The 20,761-nt window shown below is 45.0% G+C and overlaps 1 protein-coding gene across 2 annotated transcripts in view; it reads left to right on the plus strand.

Moving 5' to 3' along the window:
• Positions 1–999: 999 nt before the first annotated feature.
• Positions 1,000–20,761, plus strand: part of flt1 (fms related receptor tyrosine kinase 1) — a 36,358-nt gene continuing 16,596 nt past the window's right edge. The window contains exons 1-10 of one of the 2 annotated variants that reach the window (XM_010890001.5): positions 1,000–1,257; positions 5,539–5,644; positions 6,055–6,266; positions 9,010–9,134; positions 13,151–13,319; positions 13,550–13,686; positions 14,492–14,663; positions 15,275–15,392; positions 17,055–17,224; positions 17,576–17,723. In XM_010890001.5, the coding sequence (XP_010888303.2) occupies positions 1,200–1,257; positions 5,539–5,644; positions 6,055–6,266; positions 9,010–9,134; positions 13,151–13,319; positions 13,550–13,686; positions 14,492–14,663; positions 15,275–15,392; positions 17,055–17,224; positions 17,576–17,723 (1,415 nt within the window). In that variant the 5' untranslated portion in view covers positions 1,000–1,199. The remainder of the gene's footprint in view (positions 1,258–5,538; positions 5,645–6,054; positions 6,267–9,009; positions 9,135–13,150; positions 13,320–13,549; positions 13,687–14,491; positions 14,664–15,274; positions 15,393–17,054; positions 17,225–17,575; positions 17,724–20,761) is intronic. The other variant, XM_020041773.3, reaches the window with a different exon arrangement.

Below are 20,761 nucleotides of genomic sequence, written 5' to 3' on the forward strand. Positions count from 1 at the left end.
CCTCCCCAATACAGTAAAACTGCACATTTTAGAGTTGCCTTTTATTGTGGCCAGCTTAAGGCACACCTGTGTAATAATCATCTTGATATGCCACACCTGTGAGGTGGATGGATTATCTCAGCAAAGGATAAGTGCCCACTAACACAGATTTAGACAGATTTGTGAACAATATTTGAGAGAAATAGGCCTTTTGTGTACCTAGAGAAAGTCTTAGATCTTTGTTCAGTGTATTTCCCACCTCATCGTCTACCTTTTCAGCAGGATCCCACACTGTTGAAGCATTTAGGGCATCAAGCCATTTCCTCACCCTGGTAACTTGACAAGGAAATTACTTTATTTATTTTTTGTAGCTTGAGGTAATGACCACCTACTATGAATTGGAATTATGTTACCAGGGTGTAAAGGTCAAACTTGAAATGCCCATAAAGTTTTGGTGAGCAGTGCTGTTACTATAATACAGTTTTGGTGTGCATTTTTTTCTGATCGCGATCACGAGTGTTGATAAGATAGCATAATAAGATATATATTATGTCAGTGTCACATTACTTTCTACTTTCCTGCTCATTAAACACAAATGTGTTCCAGTTTTTCTGCCTCTTTTCACACATCATAACAGATTCACCTCAGTAATATTGAGTTCTTATGTATGCATTTAGGCCTATTTATAATAATGTTTCTTTTTAAATATGCATTATATCAATGGATTCTACATTTTAAATAAAACGGACATAAAACGAAAATGTGTTACATATAAACAACTTTCTTAGACAATTTTTAGGGGCACATCAATTAATTTCGGTGGGCATTGCCCACGAATTACCCTACCTAGACCGTACTCTGTTGTGAGCTGTTAGTATGAAATGTCTGGCTTGCCTACACAGCGTGTCAGGGATGCGGTGTGGACTCCGCTTTTGCCCGGGTGTGTCAGTGGGCGTCATTGAAAGGCCAGTTATCAGGTCGCTATATAAAACCCGTGTCCATGTATAATGTGAAACAGCTTGAGCCTACCGGAGTTGATGCGTGGTGTCCTGTTGCGCATTCTCCCACGGCTCTCCTCTTTACAAAACCTGTCCTACTCGGAATCAGTGAAGCGGCAGCGAGGAGTTCGCTAGTGTTGTCTGAAGCTGTCTATTCTCTGGAGAACAAGGACTAAACTCTATTAAGCCTGTCTTCATCTCTTTAGTGCGGCGGGGGAAAACATGATTGGCTATATGTTCGTGGTTCTTTTGGGATTTTTGGGCAATGCGCAGGCAAAGGGTAAGTAGAAAGCACTGACGGGATACAATATCGCACTCACCTGTCGGCACACTCGCACACTCACAGTTTTGTTGCTTGTTAATAAAAATCACATACAATATTCCATATGTATTATTACGTAAATGTATCGTTTGAAGTGTTTTAAAATGTTACGAATTCATAATTTTCGATTTGTTTTTTATGGAAATATTAAGGCGCAAGTTTGAATGTTTTCATCGTTTAGCCCTATATTCCTACATAATCAGGAGCCAAACGCATACTGTAATGGAACGTGAGGGAAAATGTATTCGCTTGTCATTCACTTGTCAGTCGGCGATTTGAACATGATGCTAGTGAAAGGTTTTTGAGCACATTCCAGTTTACTGACTCATTTGTAGTGTGGTCATGTGGCACTGGTGGCTTACGAAATGCGCTTCTTTTTCGGCCAAGTGTCTTTTAGCAGATTTTACGGTCAAGTGTTTTTTAGCAGATACAGCTATCCTGTGGGATAGCTGTTTGGATAATGGAGACCTCTGTGGCCCGGCTCCCTGTGCGCTTTGGCCCCGCTTGAATCGGCACACACAGGGCGTTACTTCCTGACGCTGATGAGTTTGTGAAATGGAAGTTCTATATGAATGTTTGCGGGGTCATGACCAGCGCAAGGAAACTTCTACAGTGCAGGAACTGGCTGTAATCAGCGCTTATGGCTTAAACAGACACACAGGCGACCACTGCGATGGGTAAAGTGGGCCTATAAGCGCAGCGCCAAACCTGATACAATATTAAAATTGCACTGTCAAGAATCTGAAAAATATGGTAGACAATTAAATCACTCCTTAGTGTTTTTCTCATGTAAAAACTGATTTTAATGTAACCTATTTGAGATAGACATTAACACTTTGGAAATTGGATCACTTCAGTTCTCTTCCTGGGATTTTATTAATTCCATTTATTCTTTAAATTGTCAAATAAATACTTAAAATACTTACAATTTTTAATAATTTAACAAATTCAGTTGAGAAAGACGGCTTTTTTAAATTAAATAAATTTTTCGAAATCAAACTATCTATATTTATTGCACTGAAGAATATTAGGTCATTTCTAATTAGTGAAAATAAACAGTTTTCTGACCAAATAGAAAACATTTCACATGTATACCAGTGGAAAAACATCAGTGGCTTCGACCATACTGGTTCATAAGTACTGTGTTATGTGAGAATGATAAGGCACTTAAAATCCTAAATTGCTAAATGGAAACACAGAATATATTGGCTGAAAAAGTTTTACTTCTCTAATGAAATATTAAATTCACCAGGCTGTGTGAACCACAGTGTGTCTGGACACAACATGAAGAGTGGTGGCAAAGACATTTCCTTTTGTGATTTAAGTCATTAACTAGACGTTTTTATTCAGAGCAATTCACAATAGTGACCATATATTTTCGTACTGCCCGGCCGTGGGAACTGAACCCACAACTCTGGCATTTGAAAAACCAAGCTACTACAGAGCCCGTTGATAGCTGGCACATTCTGGTGTTTAAAAAAAACAAAAAAAAAAAACACACGTCCTTGAACTACAACAGATCATGAGTGTATGAAATGACACTAGGTTTTGGTGGATGAGCTCTACATCTGGGTTACATGCAAAGGGTGTTTCTGAACACGTTTTATTGACTTTTGAAAGGCCTTTTAGGTTCACATTGAGAGAGACTTGAATTCCTGTCCTCTCTTAAACTATTTACCCAGACTCCACTGTAAGACTGTGTGTGTGTGTGTGTGTGTGTGTGTGTGTGTGTGTGTGTGTGTGTGTGTCTTTATGCGGAAATGGAGGAAACACTACCGGAGTGAGTAAAACTGGAGCTGTTGAAAGGGAAGTCCACTGGGAATCTTGGTAATAAATAATAGTAATTGGTTTACATTCATATTGTCCGGCTGAAGTGAAACTCCACGCATCATCATAACATAACCCTAATTCTATGGCATACAGAATCTGGCAACCTGCTGCAGGTTTGAATGAACCTGTCTGAGGTATCAACAAGTCATTATTTTGCAAGTCCAAGTAAGTTACAAGTCTTTTTCCATCAAGTCTTAAGTAAGTCCCAAGTCATTTAGCTACAAGTCAAATCAAGTCTGAAGTCTGTATTTTTTTGTCTCAAATCTCTTTTGTAAATGTATATGTACAACCACGTTATCTTCTTTATACTTTAAGTATTACAATACATTACAAAGCAGATTACCAAACATTTTAATATCATTATCTACCGGCTACACCACAGTATGCATCACAGTTTTGACATATATTTTTCATTAGGATTAATAAAATCAAAGTGTGGGCGAACTATGGTACAAAATCCAGAAAAATTATAGGATTTTACTTTTTGGTCCAAAGCAGAAAAGACACAGTACTGAGCCTAATGTAGAAAATACTTGGAACATTGAGCATGTTGCTTGAGGTCTTCAAGTATGTACATCACACAGCTTTCTACTTGTCCAACCAAAAGCTTTAATTGCTTGGCCTGGTTAACAAGTGTTAATGTCAAGTCCCGGCTTATCTATAATCTTATAGCAATTGTTTGATATCAATTTCAGATACAATGAGTAAAGAGACAAAATGAAAAAAAAATGCATCACTGTCCCTATACTCACAGAGGGCACTGTACACACCTTCTGTGCCAGCTTCTAGTATAAATTCTCGACTTACCTTCAGATTTTTTTAAATTGTGACTTTCTGCTAAGTGTAATCTAAGTCAAGCGACTCAAGTCTTCACCCATGGAACCCATCTTAGTGTGGTTCTGAGGTGAGTACAGTCCAGAGGACACTGACTCTACAAAGAAGGGTTAAATGTACGCGCTCACTACTGCAAGTCGCTTTAGATAAGAGCATCTGCTAAACAACTACAATATGATACAACAGAGATTGTACTGTTAGATTCAACTTTATTGTCAGTGAACAAGTACGAGTACAGTACAACAAAATACAATTAGTATCTATCCAGGAGTACAAATAGATGAGGGCAGGAAATTTGTATTAAGTATAAAGTTTGTATAAAGTATTAAGTATACTGTATGTTACAAGTGGAATGTATAGATGTGCAATGAAGGCCCATCTGCTTCTGACAAGGGGGACCCAGAGAAAGGCCTTACTCCAAACAGGACCTGGGGACCAGGTAGGCTTTAGTCTAAAGAATACCATAGGATATTGGGAGGCACACTAACTCAGCTGTACAATGACTCCGTTATGACTAGAAACCACACCTTATCAGTAATCAGTACATAAGTTAACCTCATCTTCCCCGATGTAGACACGAGCAGCAGCTCATTGGTAATTTTCAACTTCCTTATATATTTTGCGTCAGCCAATAAACATACGTTCTATTCATGAGTGGGCTGTGTGAAGGATGTCACCCTTTGGGCCGAGCAGAAGGAAGGGTGGACGGACAGCAATCTTCATTACTCATTAGTACACGCCTGGTTAGTACTCGCCTGGTTAGTACACGCCTGGTTAGTACACGCCTGGTTAGTACACGCCTGGTTAGTACACGCCTGGTTAGTACTCGCCTGGTTAGTACACGCCTCGTTAGTACACGCCTGGTTAGTACACGCCTGGTTAGTACACGCCTCGTTAGTACAGGCCTGGTTAGTACACGCCTTGTTAGTACACGCCTGGTTAGTACACGCCTCGTTAGTACTCGCCTGGTTAGTACACGCCTCATTAGTACTCGCCTGGTTAGTACTCGCCTGGTTAGTACACGCCTCATTAGTACTCGCCTGGTTAGTACTCGCCTGGTTACGGCTGCATGAAGCCTTAGGTTTACCTGACAAACAACACTCATATAAATTGCCTGTTTCTACTTTTGTTCCCACGGTGACCCTAATGGCACTGGGGGGAAAAGGAGGTGAAGGCGGTTGCTGAGAATGACCCCGGACGGCGCTGCCGGTTTAGTTTGTCAGTTGTTGTGTAGTCCTTCAGTGTTGTCCAGTTCAGGAGAGCTCTGGTCCAGGGTGTTACCACACGTTCCGTCGGTAAGGGATATTCTCTAACGCCCTAGACCAGAGCTCTGGTCTGTCCAGTATCCGCCAGCGGGCAGTGGCTAATACGTTTACATTGGAGTGAGCAGCGTAGTACGGCTATCTATGGTGTGCTATGGTTGTGAGCGGTAATCATCAGTCATTTGTACCAATCCTGAACAGTACACGCGCGTACGAGGGCTTCGCAGATTCATCCACGTGGATCCTGATTTCCATGTGGATTTCCCAGGCCTGGCTTGCAGCCTGTAAGACATGTCCTGTGTTGTCTCCCCAGGCAAAGAGGGCCAGGAGCCTAAGGGCAAGTTCAGCACCCCTGTTCTGGATTTGAATAGTCAACAGCATGTCCTGAAGGCCAACCAGACCCTGACAATCAACTGCAGGTGAGTCTCTGTGGGACTATAATGGTTTGAGGTCAGTGACAAAGGGTCAGTGGGGTCAACTGGAAAATAAGTGGGTTAAAGCATTGGAAACTGCGAGGAAGGAAAAACGGATGGGATGTCCTGTGTGTTCACCATGTCCAGCTCACTAACAGTCATCAAACTGGAGTTAGGCAAGCGGCACGAAAAATACAAACTCAATGGAATGCTCTGTTTAGCACGTATGGATGGCAACAAAATATTTAAAGTGTGGCCTTCTAGACCGAGGTCTCAAATAGAGACTTCAGGGAAAATGTGTTTCCCCCCTCTGATCTGGACTGACCAGTCAGGGGAACTTTTAAAAGGACTTCTCAGAAGAAGCAGTGTGACAAGAGATACTGTAGTTTTACCCCGTTTTCCCTTTCCTCAATCAGGGGTCGATGGGAGCTTTCGTGGGCTTTACCGGGAAGCTTGGCGAGAGGTCAGGACGGGGTCAAATTGGAAGAATCTCGCTGTGGGAAGCAAAGACAGCATTACTGCAGTCAGCTGACCCTTAGCTCCGCCCAGGCCCGTCACACTGGACAATACCGGTGTCGGTACCGTCATCAAACTCACAAGCAGGCAGCGGTCTACATCTATGTCACAGGTAAGACGCAGGTGGCATTAACAGCTATTAACTCACCTGGCTTCACTCATCAGAATATCTCAGAAATGCTGGAGGTCACGAAATGGGGAAAAGGTTTTGGGAATGAATCATCTATATCTACCTTACCTTCGGGCATGTGAAAAAGTGAGCACGCCCCCTGGAAAGTTGTCTCTCTTTTTCATATTTGGACATATGGATATGTAGTCTCAACACTATATTGAAAATATGGATGTGTAATCTTAACTCCATACTGACAGATAAAGGAAACCTAATTTAACTAATGAAGCTGAAAGATTATTATATTTGCAATCATTTATTCATCAAAAATCAACAGAAAAGCAATTTCATAGAGAGGAAAGTGTAAGTACACCCTTCAGTTTCAACAGCCATTGTTGCTCCCTTTTTATTAAGCCATTTTTAAGTCTCCATCTGTCTCTTACATTGTGGGATTCATTTTAGCATTTTTCACAGTACTGCTCCAATGGCTTTCTTGTACGCATGGCCCACTTAAAGTTCTCCCACAGCATTTCAATATGATTGAGATCCAGGCTTTAACTCTCAGTTTCTTCATTTTGAGACATTCTGTTGTGGTTTTGGTTCTGCGGTTTGATCTGTCTCCTGTTGCAAAATCCATGTTCTGTTGAGCTCTTCGACCGATATTGGCCTCACATTCTCCGAAAGTCACTGTTAGAATATGGAATTCATGGTTGACTCAGTGATGCCAGTAGTTTGGTCCTTTACGCAAGGTGTTACGTAAACATCAGTCAAGTCGTGCTGTTCTTTTTTCAGAGCAGAGGCTTCTTCCTTTCTGACCTCCCATGAAGGGCAAGCTTGTGCAGCCTCTTTCAGATAATTGACAAATGCGTTTTGACATTCTGGATTCAGGCAAGAGAGTCCTGTGGATCCCTTAATGTTGCCCTGGCCTTAGACACTTCTATGAGCATGTTTCAGTCAGCTCCTGGGCTGAATTTGGTGAGTCAACCTATCCAATGTTTACTGCCAGTGGTCTGGAATTTTCTCCATTTGTGGATGATCTGTTGGACAGGTCTTTTGATCTTGGCACACACTTTTATGGTTAAGACCAAACCAGCTTTTGTGCAGTGATTTTGTTTTGAGACATTTTATGTGATGGTGAAGATAGGGGTGTACTAAAATTTTCTGCAAATGGAAATAGCATACTACATAAACCGTTTCAACATAAAATGTCTTTTAATAACTGGGTTCCCTTTATCAATGAATAGATATCAGATGTCAGATATCACTGTCCAAATACGTTGAAACAAAAACAAAGACCCATTTTACCAGGGGGTGTACTTCTATTTTCACTGTATCCGTCTCTTTCTCTCTCTGACTGATTCTTTCTCCCCTCTCCCCCCACCCCACATTCTAACTCCCCCACTCTCTACCCATCCCTCTTCCTCATTGATGGAACGGTAAGTCTGTCTCTCTCTCTCACCCTCCTCTCCCCAGGTTGTTTTTATGCTCAGGTCAAACAGGATGCCGTGGGCGCTAAATACAGACCAATGCCAGAGAGACAATTATATCTAAACACTGTTTGTCCCAACAACACATCCTTCATGATGACTCTGGCACAGACCCCCCCCCCCCCTCTTTTGTCAGCCTCCCTCTGTCTCTGTAGAAGCCCTTTTTACTTTCGTTTACGTGATACCTCTGGGCCAGGAATAGCCCAGCTGCTGAAAGGCTCAGGCTTGGGCAGAGTTTCCCAGGGCACCGGTCTTATCTGCTCCCCTCAGCTCCGCCGCGGCATCCTGTGCCGGGGAACGGGAGGAGGGCCGCGGCGGGTGGGGGTGGAGGTGGGACGGTGGGGGGGAGGGGCTTCTCGGTGGGACGGGGGGTGCAATCTGGGAGGGTTTCGGTAGGGGAGGAGGATGGAGGCGTGGCAGATTTTAGGGGGCATCCAGTGGCAGAGATGGCTTTCCACGACCGGCCTGCCCTGCTCTGCTTCCCTGTCCTGGATTGTGCCACTGGGAGCCGGGGCGTGGCCCGGGGCCCAGATTATTCATGACAGCCACAGGATCCCAGGGTCTCAGGGCAGGCCTACCGCTTGGCTAACAGGACCCCAGGCGCCTGTCAATTGCCCCGGCCACCGAGTCCATTGGGCACCCGACTCGGGATCGACTGCGCTGCGCCCGCCCGCTCCACCCGATAACGCCCGCTCCCCCCGCTGCCCCTCGCTAGCGTCTTTATATTGAATCAAAGCGGCAGGAGGAAGCCCCGCGCTCCGGGCCAACGGTCCTTGGGGTACTTTTGTTACAATGTTCAGAGATTACGCTTTCCTTAAATAACACAGTTCAGTAGCGGACAAAACAATGAGGTGAACTCCACCCGCCCACGCCTTTCAATGGCACAGGGAAGAAACGTAATATATCTGGAGGGAACAGGCTGTTTGATTACCTCCGAATACTCTGGGTCTGCTTATTGTTGACTCCAGACGATGATTTGCTGAATGGGTATTTAGAATAGGTGTGTGTGTGTGTGTGTATGTGTGTGTGTGTGCGTGTGTGTGTTTATTGTTGATTGTTTTCTGCTGATTCGGTGTACAATATGTAATTGAGGTTGTTGTTGCATGCGTACGTGCATGCGTACATGAGAATGCGTGTGGGTTCGTTGTGTGTGTGTGTGCGTGTGTGTGAAGTGTACGTCTCAGTTCATGCATGTGGGTGTGTGTGTGTGTGTGTGTGGTTGTGTGTATTTATCCCTAACCTTAGTGTTGTGGTTTCAGACAGCCAGCGGCCATTTGTGGAAGAGCAGGCTGCGATCCCAGATGTGGTGTACATGAAGGAGGGCAAGCCGCTGGTTTTCCCGTGCAGGGTCACCAATCCCAACTCCATCGTCTCATTGGTCAAGGTGAGGTTCCTTTCACCCAGGTGCTACATAGGACTCTGTGTGGACCCGTGCTCACACACACGCAGAGATGGAAAATAGAAATAAATGAATAGATCTGCGATCTGACAGTAGCAGCTTTGTACTGGGAAAACTCCACCTCAGCCATTCAGCTTCACAGTGACAGTCCTCCTGGGCAGGGACGGCCTGGGTCTGCTTTAGCCGGCGTGTCGGTGTCTTGACAGACAAGGAAAGGCAACAATGTGTAGCGTGGTTGTCAGGTACCTATTTCTTTCCACTATTAGGACTCCCGACCACATCTTAGAACAATACAGGTTCCTCTGTTCCCCTGTCAGCAACCCCACTCCCGTTGTTCCTCCTAGAACAGATCATTCAACACATTGTTCTTATCTTGGCAGCCGTTCTGCCTCAACGTGTGCGTGTCCATTTGTTTGGGTCGATATGGGGAAATGTGTGAAAGTGTGCGGATGTGTTTCTGAGTGTTGGCGCTGGAATGGTGATTCAGTCTAGGTAAGTGCAATGAGTGTGTGTGTGTGTCGGAGATGCCCCTCTTTAACTGCCGTTTTCCGATTGAGCGGCGCCCGTGGTTTCCTCTGTTGGCACTACTGTTACCCCTGGAGACAGGACGTGGGGTCTGCCCCCCCCCCCCCCCCCCCATTCACTTATCCTCCTCTCCTGGAGGCTCTCTGTCTGCCCACCTCCCCCTGATGCCTTAACCAGCTGGCATTATAGCCAGAGGGAAATATCTGTCCCCTCACAGGGCAGCGATGCCTCTCAGCAGAGGGCGTCGCTAGGACCACAATACATTCAGGGCTTAGCCCTCCCTCCCGCCACGCTCAGGACATAAAGTACAGGGTTTTGAATGCACATGCGGAAAATGTCGATGTACACGCTAGTGGGCAACACGTCCACATTGTCATAATGTTCGATCAGAATTATAGATGATTAGATCAGGGGCAATTTTTTTATTATTATTATTTTCGTTCCATTTGAGATCCGGGGCTATTCATAAAAGATCCGGGGCTAATAGCCCCAGACGACCCAGGGCTAACGTCGCCACTGCCTGTCAGGAAGGTCTCTCGAGGTGGTCTACGTATGTAGCCTGTTACAACGCACTGAATGAGGTTCGGTCAGCGTTCAGGTGAAGGGACTATCAGTCCTTAAAAGAGGAATAGTGTCAAATCTGAAAAGATGTTTAATCACCATTAGTGTCACTGTTGGAGAGTGTGGCATTCTCAGTCAGAAATAGTTAGATGCAGCTACCATCCCTTCCCCACCCTGAAGCCTTAGGTACAGCTACGATCGCTACCCCACCCTGAAGCCTTAGGTACAGCTACGATCGCTACCCCACCCTGAAGCCTTAGGTACAGCTACGATTGCTACCCCACCCTGAAGTGGTAGACGCGTTTCATGCTTTTTCCTGAAGTCTTGGCTAAGACAAGGTTAGATTGTTAGTTGATACGTTTTGGTTATTCCACATGTTAAGCTATATCTCATATTTAAATGAGCGTGGGAGTTGTATAGCCTTGTGATGAGCCACACTGTAGCTCTACCTCGTGAAAGAGCTGCACTTTGACAGACGGTCCAATAATAAGTCAGGGGAAGTGACTTCAATAGTTAATGTTAATTCCCCTTCAAGACGTTTTCAGTAAACAAACCAAAAAGAGAGTTTCAGGAAACTGAAAAAAGCGAAAGAACACAATGGACCCCTCAGGAATCTTTCTTTTTCGGGTCCCTGGTTTCTCATCCAATGGGACCCCTCAGTCATCCTTCTCTCTCCTCTGGTCCCTGGCTCTTCATCCAATGGGACCCTCAGTCATCCTTCTCTCTCCTCTGGTCCCTGGCTCTTCATCCAATGGGACCCCTCAGTCATCATTCTCTCTCCTCTGGTCCCTGGCTCTTCATCCAATGGGACCCCTCAGTCATCCTTCTCTCTCCTCTGGTCCCTGGCTCTTCATCCAATGGGACCGCTCAGTCATCCTTCTCTCTCCTCTGGTCCCTGGCTCTTCATCCAATGGGACCCCTCAGTCATCCTTCTCTCTATTCTGGTCCCTGGCTCTTCATCCAATGGAACCCCTCAGTCATCCTTCTCTCTCCTCTGGTCCCTGGCTCTTTGTCCGGGCTCTGACTTGGACATGACCCCGAAGCATACACACACACACACACGACACACACTTCACTTTGATTTGCAGTCTGTGTTTATGTCCTGTTGCCATCTTCGCACAGATGCCCGGACAGGATGCACAAAGGTAATTATTCTATAAAACAAACCATGTTCCCTCCCGCTGTCCGCCCTGACCTGGCGCAACATTCCTAAACTGAAGTCAACTCCGCACACAATCTTTCATAATTTCTGGAGTGTTTTTTTCCTGGAAGGACTTTGCCATCTGCCTGGTTCTTTAATATCACCATTGATGGAGTCCAGCTGTGGATCGAGGGGGGAGATGAGGTGAGGGAAGTGGGAGTGTAGGGTGACCTAGGTGTTCAGTCCAGACCAGAGTGTGTATATCCTGTAGTAACAGGATGTGAGCCGATGGACTGGACTCACGTTCCCCACATCCTGACTTCTCTCTCAACCTCTTAAACACTGTCCCCCCTCCTCTGAAACTCCATCGCCTAGCATTCAGATAGCATAGCTAGCATTGAGCAGGCAGTGGGCTTTTCACATGGGGCCTAACAGGGGCGAGGACACTGGGAGTCAGTACTGGGGTATACTGCTAAAGTCTAAGGAGAATAGAAAGGTCTTAATGGTGTGGCCCGTTCACACTGGGAGGGGGGTCCACCTGTTCTACTGAGAGTGACGGGGTGCTTTCACCATGCCACAAACTGTAGTAAACATTTCCTTGAGTCTCCTCCAAGAAAACAAGCCTGTTTCAAAAGATGCCATATGTAAAACAAGATGACCTCTCTGCTGTATGTTAAACAAGACGACCTCTCTGTCGTATGTTAAACAAGACGACCTCTCTGCTGTACGTTAAACAAGACGACCTCTCTGCCGTACGTTAAACAAGACGACCTCTCTGCCGTATGTTAAACAAGATGACCTCTCTGCCGTATGTTAAACAAGACGACCTCTCTGTCGTATGTTAAACAAGACGACCTCTCTGACGTATGTTAAACAAGACGACCTCTCTGCCGTACGTTAAACAAGACGACCTCTCTGTCGTATGTTAAACAAGACGACCTCTCTGTCGTATGTTAAACAAGACGACCTCTCTGTCGTATGTTAAACAAGACGACCTCTCTGCCGTACATTAAACAAGACGACCTCTCTGCCATACGTTAAACTAGACGACCTCTCTGCCGTATGTTAAACAAGATGACCTCTCTGCCGTATGTTAAACAAGACGACCTCTCTGTCGTATGTTAAACAAGACGACCTCTCTGACGTATGTTAAACAAGACGACCTCTCTGCCGTACGTTAAACAAGACGACCTCTCTGTCGTATGTTAAACAAGACGACCTCTCTGCCGTATGTTAAACAAGACGACCTCTCTGCCGTATGTTAAACAAGACGACCTCTGTGCCAAAAACAACATCTCTACTGTTATTTTACAGATTACTCGGTTCAATAGTGCGACAGCTGAATTCGCAGGGATGAAAATGTCTAAGCGTCTAGGTAATGGCAGTATCTTTCATTGATGTTGTAATTGTGAGGTTGTCCAGTTATTTTCTTACATTCCATCACAGTAATTACATTCATCGTGTGTACTGGCACCGTGACCGCATTTTAGTTCTTAATCGTTGCTGTGTTGTCGTGTGTGGTTGTGCATTCGTGGTTCATTCAGGAGTTGTGAATTGGTGGGGTGTTAAGTATGAGTTTGACTCATTGGAGTTAATGATGTGGTTGCCGTGGGCTTCTAAAGAGCTCATCACACGCTTTGGTTGGGTCCCTGCTGTGATTGGCTCCCTCTGCGTCTACCTCATTCCAGAGCCAAACATAACTTGTTGTGTGCGATGTTGCCTTTATGACGTTGTTTGGATGGCTGCGTTTCTGATGGTTGTCTGCTCATGCCAGCAGTTCCCTGATTCCCGTGTGTTGACACCGGACCAGAAGAACATAGTGTGGAACAGCAGACGAGGCTTTGTCATCCGCAGTCCCACCTTTTTCTACATCGGGATGTTCTCCTGCAAGACCACCCTCAATGGGATCACGCACTCCATCAGTTATCTCACACACAGACCGGGTGAGCTGAAACACACATGCACAAGATGGAAAACGTTATTACTGCATTTATAGCCAGGGCAACTTAGATTGCCAACATTCAAAATGTCTCATCTTCACTCTTAACCCCTCTTCCCCCTCCAAAACCTCTTCTCCCCACCCCCTCCTCTCCTCTCCTCTCCTCTCATCGCCACCTCCTCTCACCACCCCTGACCCCTGCTCCAACCACCTCCCCCCATTCCTCCCCTCTAGTGAATAAGATCATGGATGTGTACCTGAACAGCACCAGTCCCCTCCAGACTCTACAGGGGAACAGTCTTACCATAAACTGTACTGTTACTGCAGAGTGGAACAGCCGAGTATCCATCAGATGGGACTATCCTGGCAAGGTGACAATAATACACAATTTGACCAGGAAGTACACTAGAACCATCAAATAAATGATTAACAAGTACCCTAGAACCATCAAATAAATTATTACTAAGTACATTAGAACCATCAAATAAATGATTACCAACTACACTAGAACCATCAAATAAATTATTACTAAGTACATTACAACCATAAAATAAATGATTACCAAGTACACTAGAACCATCAAAGAAATTATTACCAAGTACACTAAAACCATCAAACAAATGATTACCAACTATACTAGAACCATCAAATAAATGATTACCAAGTACAGTAGAACTATCAAATAAATGATTAACAAGTACATTAGAACCATCAAATAAATTATTAACAAGAACACTAGAACCATCAAATAAATAATTACCAAGTACACTAGAACCATCAAATAAATGATTACCAACTATAATAGAACCATTAAATAAATGATTACCAACTACACTAGAACCATCAAATAAATTATTACCAACTACACTAGAACCATCAAATAAATTATTAAGTACATTAGAACCATCAAATAAATTATTACCAACTACACTAGTACCATCAAATAAATGATTAACAAGTACACTAGAACCATCAAATAAATGATTACCAACTACACTAGTACCATGAAATAAATGATTAACAAGTACACTAGAACCATAAATAAATTATTACCAAGTACACTAGAAACATCAAATAAATGATTAACAATCATCACGCACATTGTTATGAAGTACATCTGAATGATACCTATCCCTTTGTTTCTTTCTCTCTCTCTCTGTACTCCCTCCTCCTCAGGCCAACACCTCAGCCATTATCAGCAAGCGGATCATGAGCAGTAAATCCCACATGGTGTTCTACAGTCTCCTGTCCATCCCTAAACTCCGCCTCTCTGACAGAGGTCTCTATATCTGTCAGGTGTCCAGTGGGCCGGTCAGTCGAGCCACCAATGTATCCGTCACAGTCTACGGTCAGTCTAGATACACTTCATATTTTCCTACACTTTTAGGATTTACAATGTTCTCCAAGGGATGCCCAGTACAGGAACCCGTGTATAGGTTCTAACCAGAACCAGAACGGTTATTTTTTTCACCATTCATTAACTTTATCATCATTCCTGTTCATCATGTTACCCTTGTTATGGCCAAAAATGTATTTACATATATTTGCATATTAAATATTCCTCAGAATAATAGAATTAATATAAACATTGATGATTTCTTGTTGTAATAAAGTCTCACTCAAAGTCCAACTTTGGGATTTTTACAGACTCTTGAGGAACTCACCCCCTACATTGAACTGTACAAAACCGTGGCTTAACCTTAAAGCTCCTACTAGGCCACATCTTGATTGAACCATTACAGTTTCCTCCAAGAACCCGTCTGCTAACCGAAGATGCAAATATGAATACATTCCAACTAACTGTAATCAAGAGTAAACTTACATGACCAGTATACACTGATGGCCCCATCATCAGTGAGGATATGAACTACATCCACCTCTGTATCAGTCTGTTGTAGACTGTATCATTAACGCATGATATCTGTCTGCCTGTATATCTGTCTGTCCATCTGCCTCCAGACCATCCGTTTATCCGTCTGAAGCCCAGGCAGGGAGCTGTTCTGCAGGCTCATGCAGGACAGAAGTCCTACCGTCTCTCCCCCAAGTTACGGGCCTTCCCTGCCCCAAAGGTCATCTGGTAAGAACTTACTGCTGGTCTGTACACTAGTCTACAACAACCTACAACAGTCTACACTATCCTACACTAGACAACACTATCTTACAACTGTCTGCAATATCCTACACCAGCCTACACTGTCCTACCGCAGTCCACACTATCCTGCACTATCCTATACTAGCCTACCCTATTCTACACTATCCTACCCCAGTCTATACAGTCTTACTGCAATCTACACTATCCTACACTAGCCTACACTATCCTACCTCAGTCTACACTATCCTACACTGGCCTACACTATCTTACGCTATCCTACACTATCCTACTCCAGTCCACACTATCCAACCACAGTCTACACTACCAGACCGCAGTCTACACTACCATACCGCAGTCTATACTACCATACCGCAGTCTACGCTATCCTACACTATCATACCCCAGTCTACACTATCCTACCCCAGTCTACACTATCCTACCCCAGTCTACACTATCCTACACTATCCTACCCCAGTCTACACTATCCTACCCCAGTCTACACTATCCTACACTATCATACCCCAGTCTACACTATCCTACCCCAGTCTACACTATCCTACCCCAGTCTACACTATCCTACACTATCCTACCCCAGTCTACACTATCCTACCCCAGTCTACACTATCCTACCCCAGTCTACACTATCCTACACTATCCTACCCCAGTCTACACTATCCTACCCCAGTCTACACTATCCTACCGCAGTCTACACTATCCTACCGCAGTCTACACTATCCTACACCAGTCTAAACAATCTTAGACCAGCCTACAATATCCTACACCATCCTACACTATCTGACAGACACAGCAATACCAGACGAAGGTACTGGATATATGCATGTATGACATTGTATCATTTGTAACATTATCATTACTCACTGTATCACAAAAGTCTTAATCTGGTTCTTACATGAAACAAAACTAAGTGTAGTCTTCATGCCAAAAACATCTCCAAACATATTTTGCACTTCGGCGTAAATGACAACGGCCGACATCCTATAGACATTGAGACTTGAGAAAAAACCTATTGTATATCCCAGTCACTAGGATTAGTCCGTGAGGACTATATCAACTGGGAGCTAACTCAAAACAATAACCCATGACAAGCTGGCCAATGACATCTTTGAGAAAAACAACATGTGTAGTGTCCTTTATCTCTGCTTCTGTATTCACTCGGCATGTAATTGTGTCCGATGTGCTCCTTTAGCTCTAGTCACTCTTTCTGTAGTGTGTTTGCTGCCCTGAGAGGCCGTCTCGGCCCTGGTTCAAAGAGGAACTTCACCATTTCACCGTAATCTCCAAGGGCAGAGGCACAAGCCTAATTCAACACTGCTGTTGTTTGCTCCTTGGGGTTTAAGGCCGGGTGTCTCTGTAAAGCACTTTGTGACAACTGCTGTTGTAAAAAGCGCTTTATAAATACATTTTGATTGATTGATTGATATTTAATACTTGGTGTAACGAATTGTTCTCTGCCTGTCTTCTCCAACCAGTCGGACGTCATGAGCAGGGTCCCTGAGTTGCCAGGCCACCCCCACGCGCTCACACATCTTGAATCATCAACGCAGATGTACCATTAGTCACTGTGCAGTTACTCCTTGAATCGTTGATAATCCCATAACTAATAGTTTCATCTTGAATCCTTACTAGGCTGAAAGACGGGAAGGTGGCCGCGGAGCAGTGTTCCCGTTACCATGTGGATGGAAATTCCCTGGTGATCCGGGATGTCGCAGAAGAGGATGCAGGAAAGTATAGCATCCTCGTTGGAATACAGGAGCACAGACTTTACAAGAACCTCACATTGTGGCTGGTGGTAAATGGTGAGGAAGTTCATCCTCTAGTCTTCTATCTCTATCGATATGTCCATATATCTATATATACAGTATGTCTATGTACATATTTACCTATCTATATATCTACCTACCTACCTACCTACATGTCTACCTACCTATCTTTCTATCTGTACATCTCTATCAATCTATTATGTCTTCCTGCATATCTTTTACTCTGTTAATCACTCACCTATTGTTTCAGTAGCCACCAAATATTCTGTTCATGACTCTTTCACCCTCTCTCTCTCTCTCTCTCTCTCTCTCTCTCTCTTCTCTCACTCCTCTGTCTTTCGGAGCTAATGATCTGTGGTGTCTCCTTGCCCCCCCCTCACCCTGCAGTGAGTCCGAGGATCGGGGAGAATGCAGTGTCAGTCCAGGACCCAGGCAGTGTTCCGCGGGGCAGCCGACAAACCCTGCACTGCACCTCCCACGGGGTCCCCCCCCCCCATATCGCCTGGCTCTGGCAACCGTGCCCCCCCAAGGGCCTGTAAGTACACCCCGTCCTCCGCTCTCACACGCCGCAGAAAGTAAAACAGCATTCAGACAGGCCCGGAGAACCCATCTAGTCTGGCACCTTCAGTCACACCATGCAGGGATTCTACTGCGATAGTTGCGTCATCTCTCCATGTCTAATAAAACACTGTGGAAATGTACCTTCAGAATAGAGGAACATTCCCTATCATAATGCAATCAGGCGGTTGGTCCTTTTGTAATCAAAAGTACCCTCCCACCCAAACTGTCTGATAAAGGCTATTATATCAAGCAGGTCTTATGCAAAAGGAACAAAAGGGATTCACATTATTCTCCACTGTGTAGTTTGAAAATGTAATTATCTATCGCACTGGCTCTTTAACACAGCACTAGTTGGTTCATGGAACCATGCAGGCATGACATCATATTCAAAATGGTCTGTATTTAGTACTATTGTTCCAATATTTCAAATTGGGGCAGAGAAGCATATGTCTGTACTTTGGGGTGTGAATTGAAGAATGTGTGTGTGTGTGTGTGTGTGTGTTTGTTTGTGAAAGGAGACGTGTTTTGTCTATTCCAGCATGTGTTCAGACAGGGTTTCCTCTTTTCACCCAGAGCAGATGCCTTTGGAAGCCTTTCATGTCTGTGAGTGTGTGAATCCTGATGTGTGTTTGTGTGTGTATTTGTTTGTTTCACCATGTCTTTGTCTGGGTCTTTCGCCATATGATTCGGTCACTGTCTATATGTTGGTATGGTCTGTCTGGGTGTGTGTCCATGTCCGTCCATCCGTTTGGTTTGTGTGTGTGTGTGTGTGTGTGTGCCTGGTACATTCATAGACACAGTACGCAGTGTAACTGGGACTACAAAGAGAAGAGTAATAAAAACACACTTCAATAGCGCCCAGTTGCCTGTTCTCGGTCCCCATTTGTTGGTCTCCAAATCAAACGCTATGATTTAATGAACTTCCTGCCAGAATGCAGGGTGAGATGGCTGTTTATTATTCAGATTGCACACTGCTTCCTGTGATGCCTTTCGTGATATCTGTTACACACACACACACACACACATATACTCTTTCTCAAACCATTCTCATGACACACTCACACACTGACACCCACACAGTCAGACTGTGAGAAACAGAACTGCCCAAGTCACACAAAAACACACCGATTTTAGAATACATATCCTCAGGTTCTCATGAGAAGTGGCCCTGTTCAACAATCAATTGAGATTGACAGACACACACAGACACTCTGTGCAAAAAAAATGAGTTGTGTTGTCCTAGGAAGTCAGATACTATTGTGTTGGTTGTGTTCAGGTCAAGAGATGTTAACTGTTGAGCATCATTGCTTCCAGACCAAACAACCACCCCGTTATACATTCCCTTACTGAGACATGCTGTCTTCAGTTTATTTTCAAACCAGTTTACACACACACACACACGTACATGCCCACACACACACCCAGATACACAGACACACACACACACACACACACACGTACATACGCATTCCTGCGCACAGACACACACACACACAAATGCTTGTGTAAACTCTTTAGCAAACATCTCTACAAACGATTGCCATAGCAACATAAAATAAACGTCCCTGATCTAATTTCTTGCCAATCAACGTGACACTAACTGCATAAACAGCTTTAGCCCATTCCAGCTTTGAGTAACCCTGTCCCCAGTGAAATATACAGTGTAGTTCAGAATCAATGAGATATTCAGACAGGTAGATTGCAAAAGGTTCAGGATCCAGACTGATCGGTCACAGTTATTCAGCTCATAATCGTTCCAGGTTTGTCTAATCGTGTTCTCGAGGTAGAACACGGACAACATGTGTGTTCCATTCCTAGGGTTCTAGAGAATTGATTCAGTATGTGAAAGATGGCTGACGATGCGTCCTGACCAGGCCCTTGTCCTTTGTAGCTCTGGTGGAACACGGGCCTGACGCCGCGCCGGAGGAGGCCCAGGGACGATGGGTCTGGCCGGGCCAGGCTGACATGGACCAGGGTCCTGGGGACTGGGTGTGGCTCCAGTGCTGTGGCTATGATATGGCTATGGATCCACCCTTAGGCCCTGGGTCGTGGGTCCTTGGTGCTGGATGTGTCCCTGGGTCGTGGGTCCATGGTCCAGGGCCTGGCCCTGGGAACCACATCGGTCTTATCTGGCCCAGGCAGGAGGCTCACTGTGCTTCCTGTGCGAAAATCAGAGCGCTTTTCCTCTCCTTGTTTGGCTTCCTCTCCGACGCAAGACACTTCCCAGCAGCGTGATTGTCCCTCCGTCTTCAAACGTGGAACAGTCCTGCTTCCTCACGGGCTTGATCTATTCTTGAGACCCCCCAACCCCCACCTCCCCCCGCCTTAGCCCAGCAACCCGCCCCCCCCCCAACCCCCCTCCGTTCTCCTCCCAGCCCTGTTGTCTTCTGCCTTCGTCCTCACCTCCAACACACTCTCCAAGTCTGTTTCCACGACAGCCGGCATCTTCGGTAACAGACAGTACAGTGACCCCGCGACCCCACCCACCGTAGCATCCCGGGGATCTCTGAGGTCGGGAAGGGACGGGAGGTAGGACAGTGACCTACAACACTGTTGAGCAGTGAGGAGGAAAAGGACTGAGAGGTCACACCATACTGAGAACAATGATCCGATCCCATTTTTGATTATTACTTATTTATTTCCCCTTACCAAGGCTGTATTTTAAACCTCGTTTCTCACTAGGGATTTTATTTTATCCACCTTTTTTCTCAGACATTTTGAGCCAGAAAGACGTGCATTTCCGTCCGCCCACTAAGCCACACCTTTCTGGAGCTGCTTTGGCCCTCTTGTGTTCCTAGACTGGTACTATAATGAGTGAATGGACCAGGCCCGTCCCGACCCCCTGCCACCCTAACAAGCTGTGAGACCCCCTCTGACTGTAAATCAGATATAGGTTATAAGCAACTCTCAGACTGGCATGTGGGTGAGAAACAGGAGGACGTGTGGTTGGCTGTGGAATGCAATTAGTCATTATTCTGAGATGCCCTCTTCCACCAATGGGACTGGTTGTCC

This window comes from Esox lucius, chromosome 21, assembly GCF_011004845.1.
Source record: "Esox lucius isolate fEsoLuc1 chromosome 21, fEsoLuc1.pri, whole genome shotgun sequence".
NCBI lineage: Eukaryota > Metazoa > Chordata > Actinopteri > Esociformes > Esocidae > Esox > Esox lucius.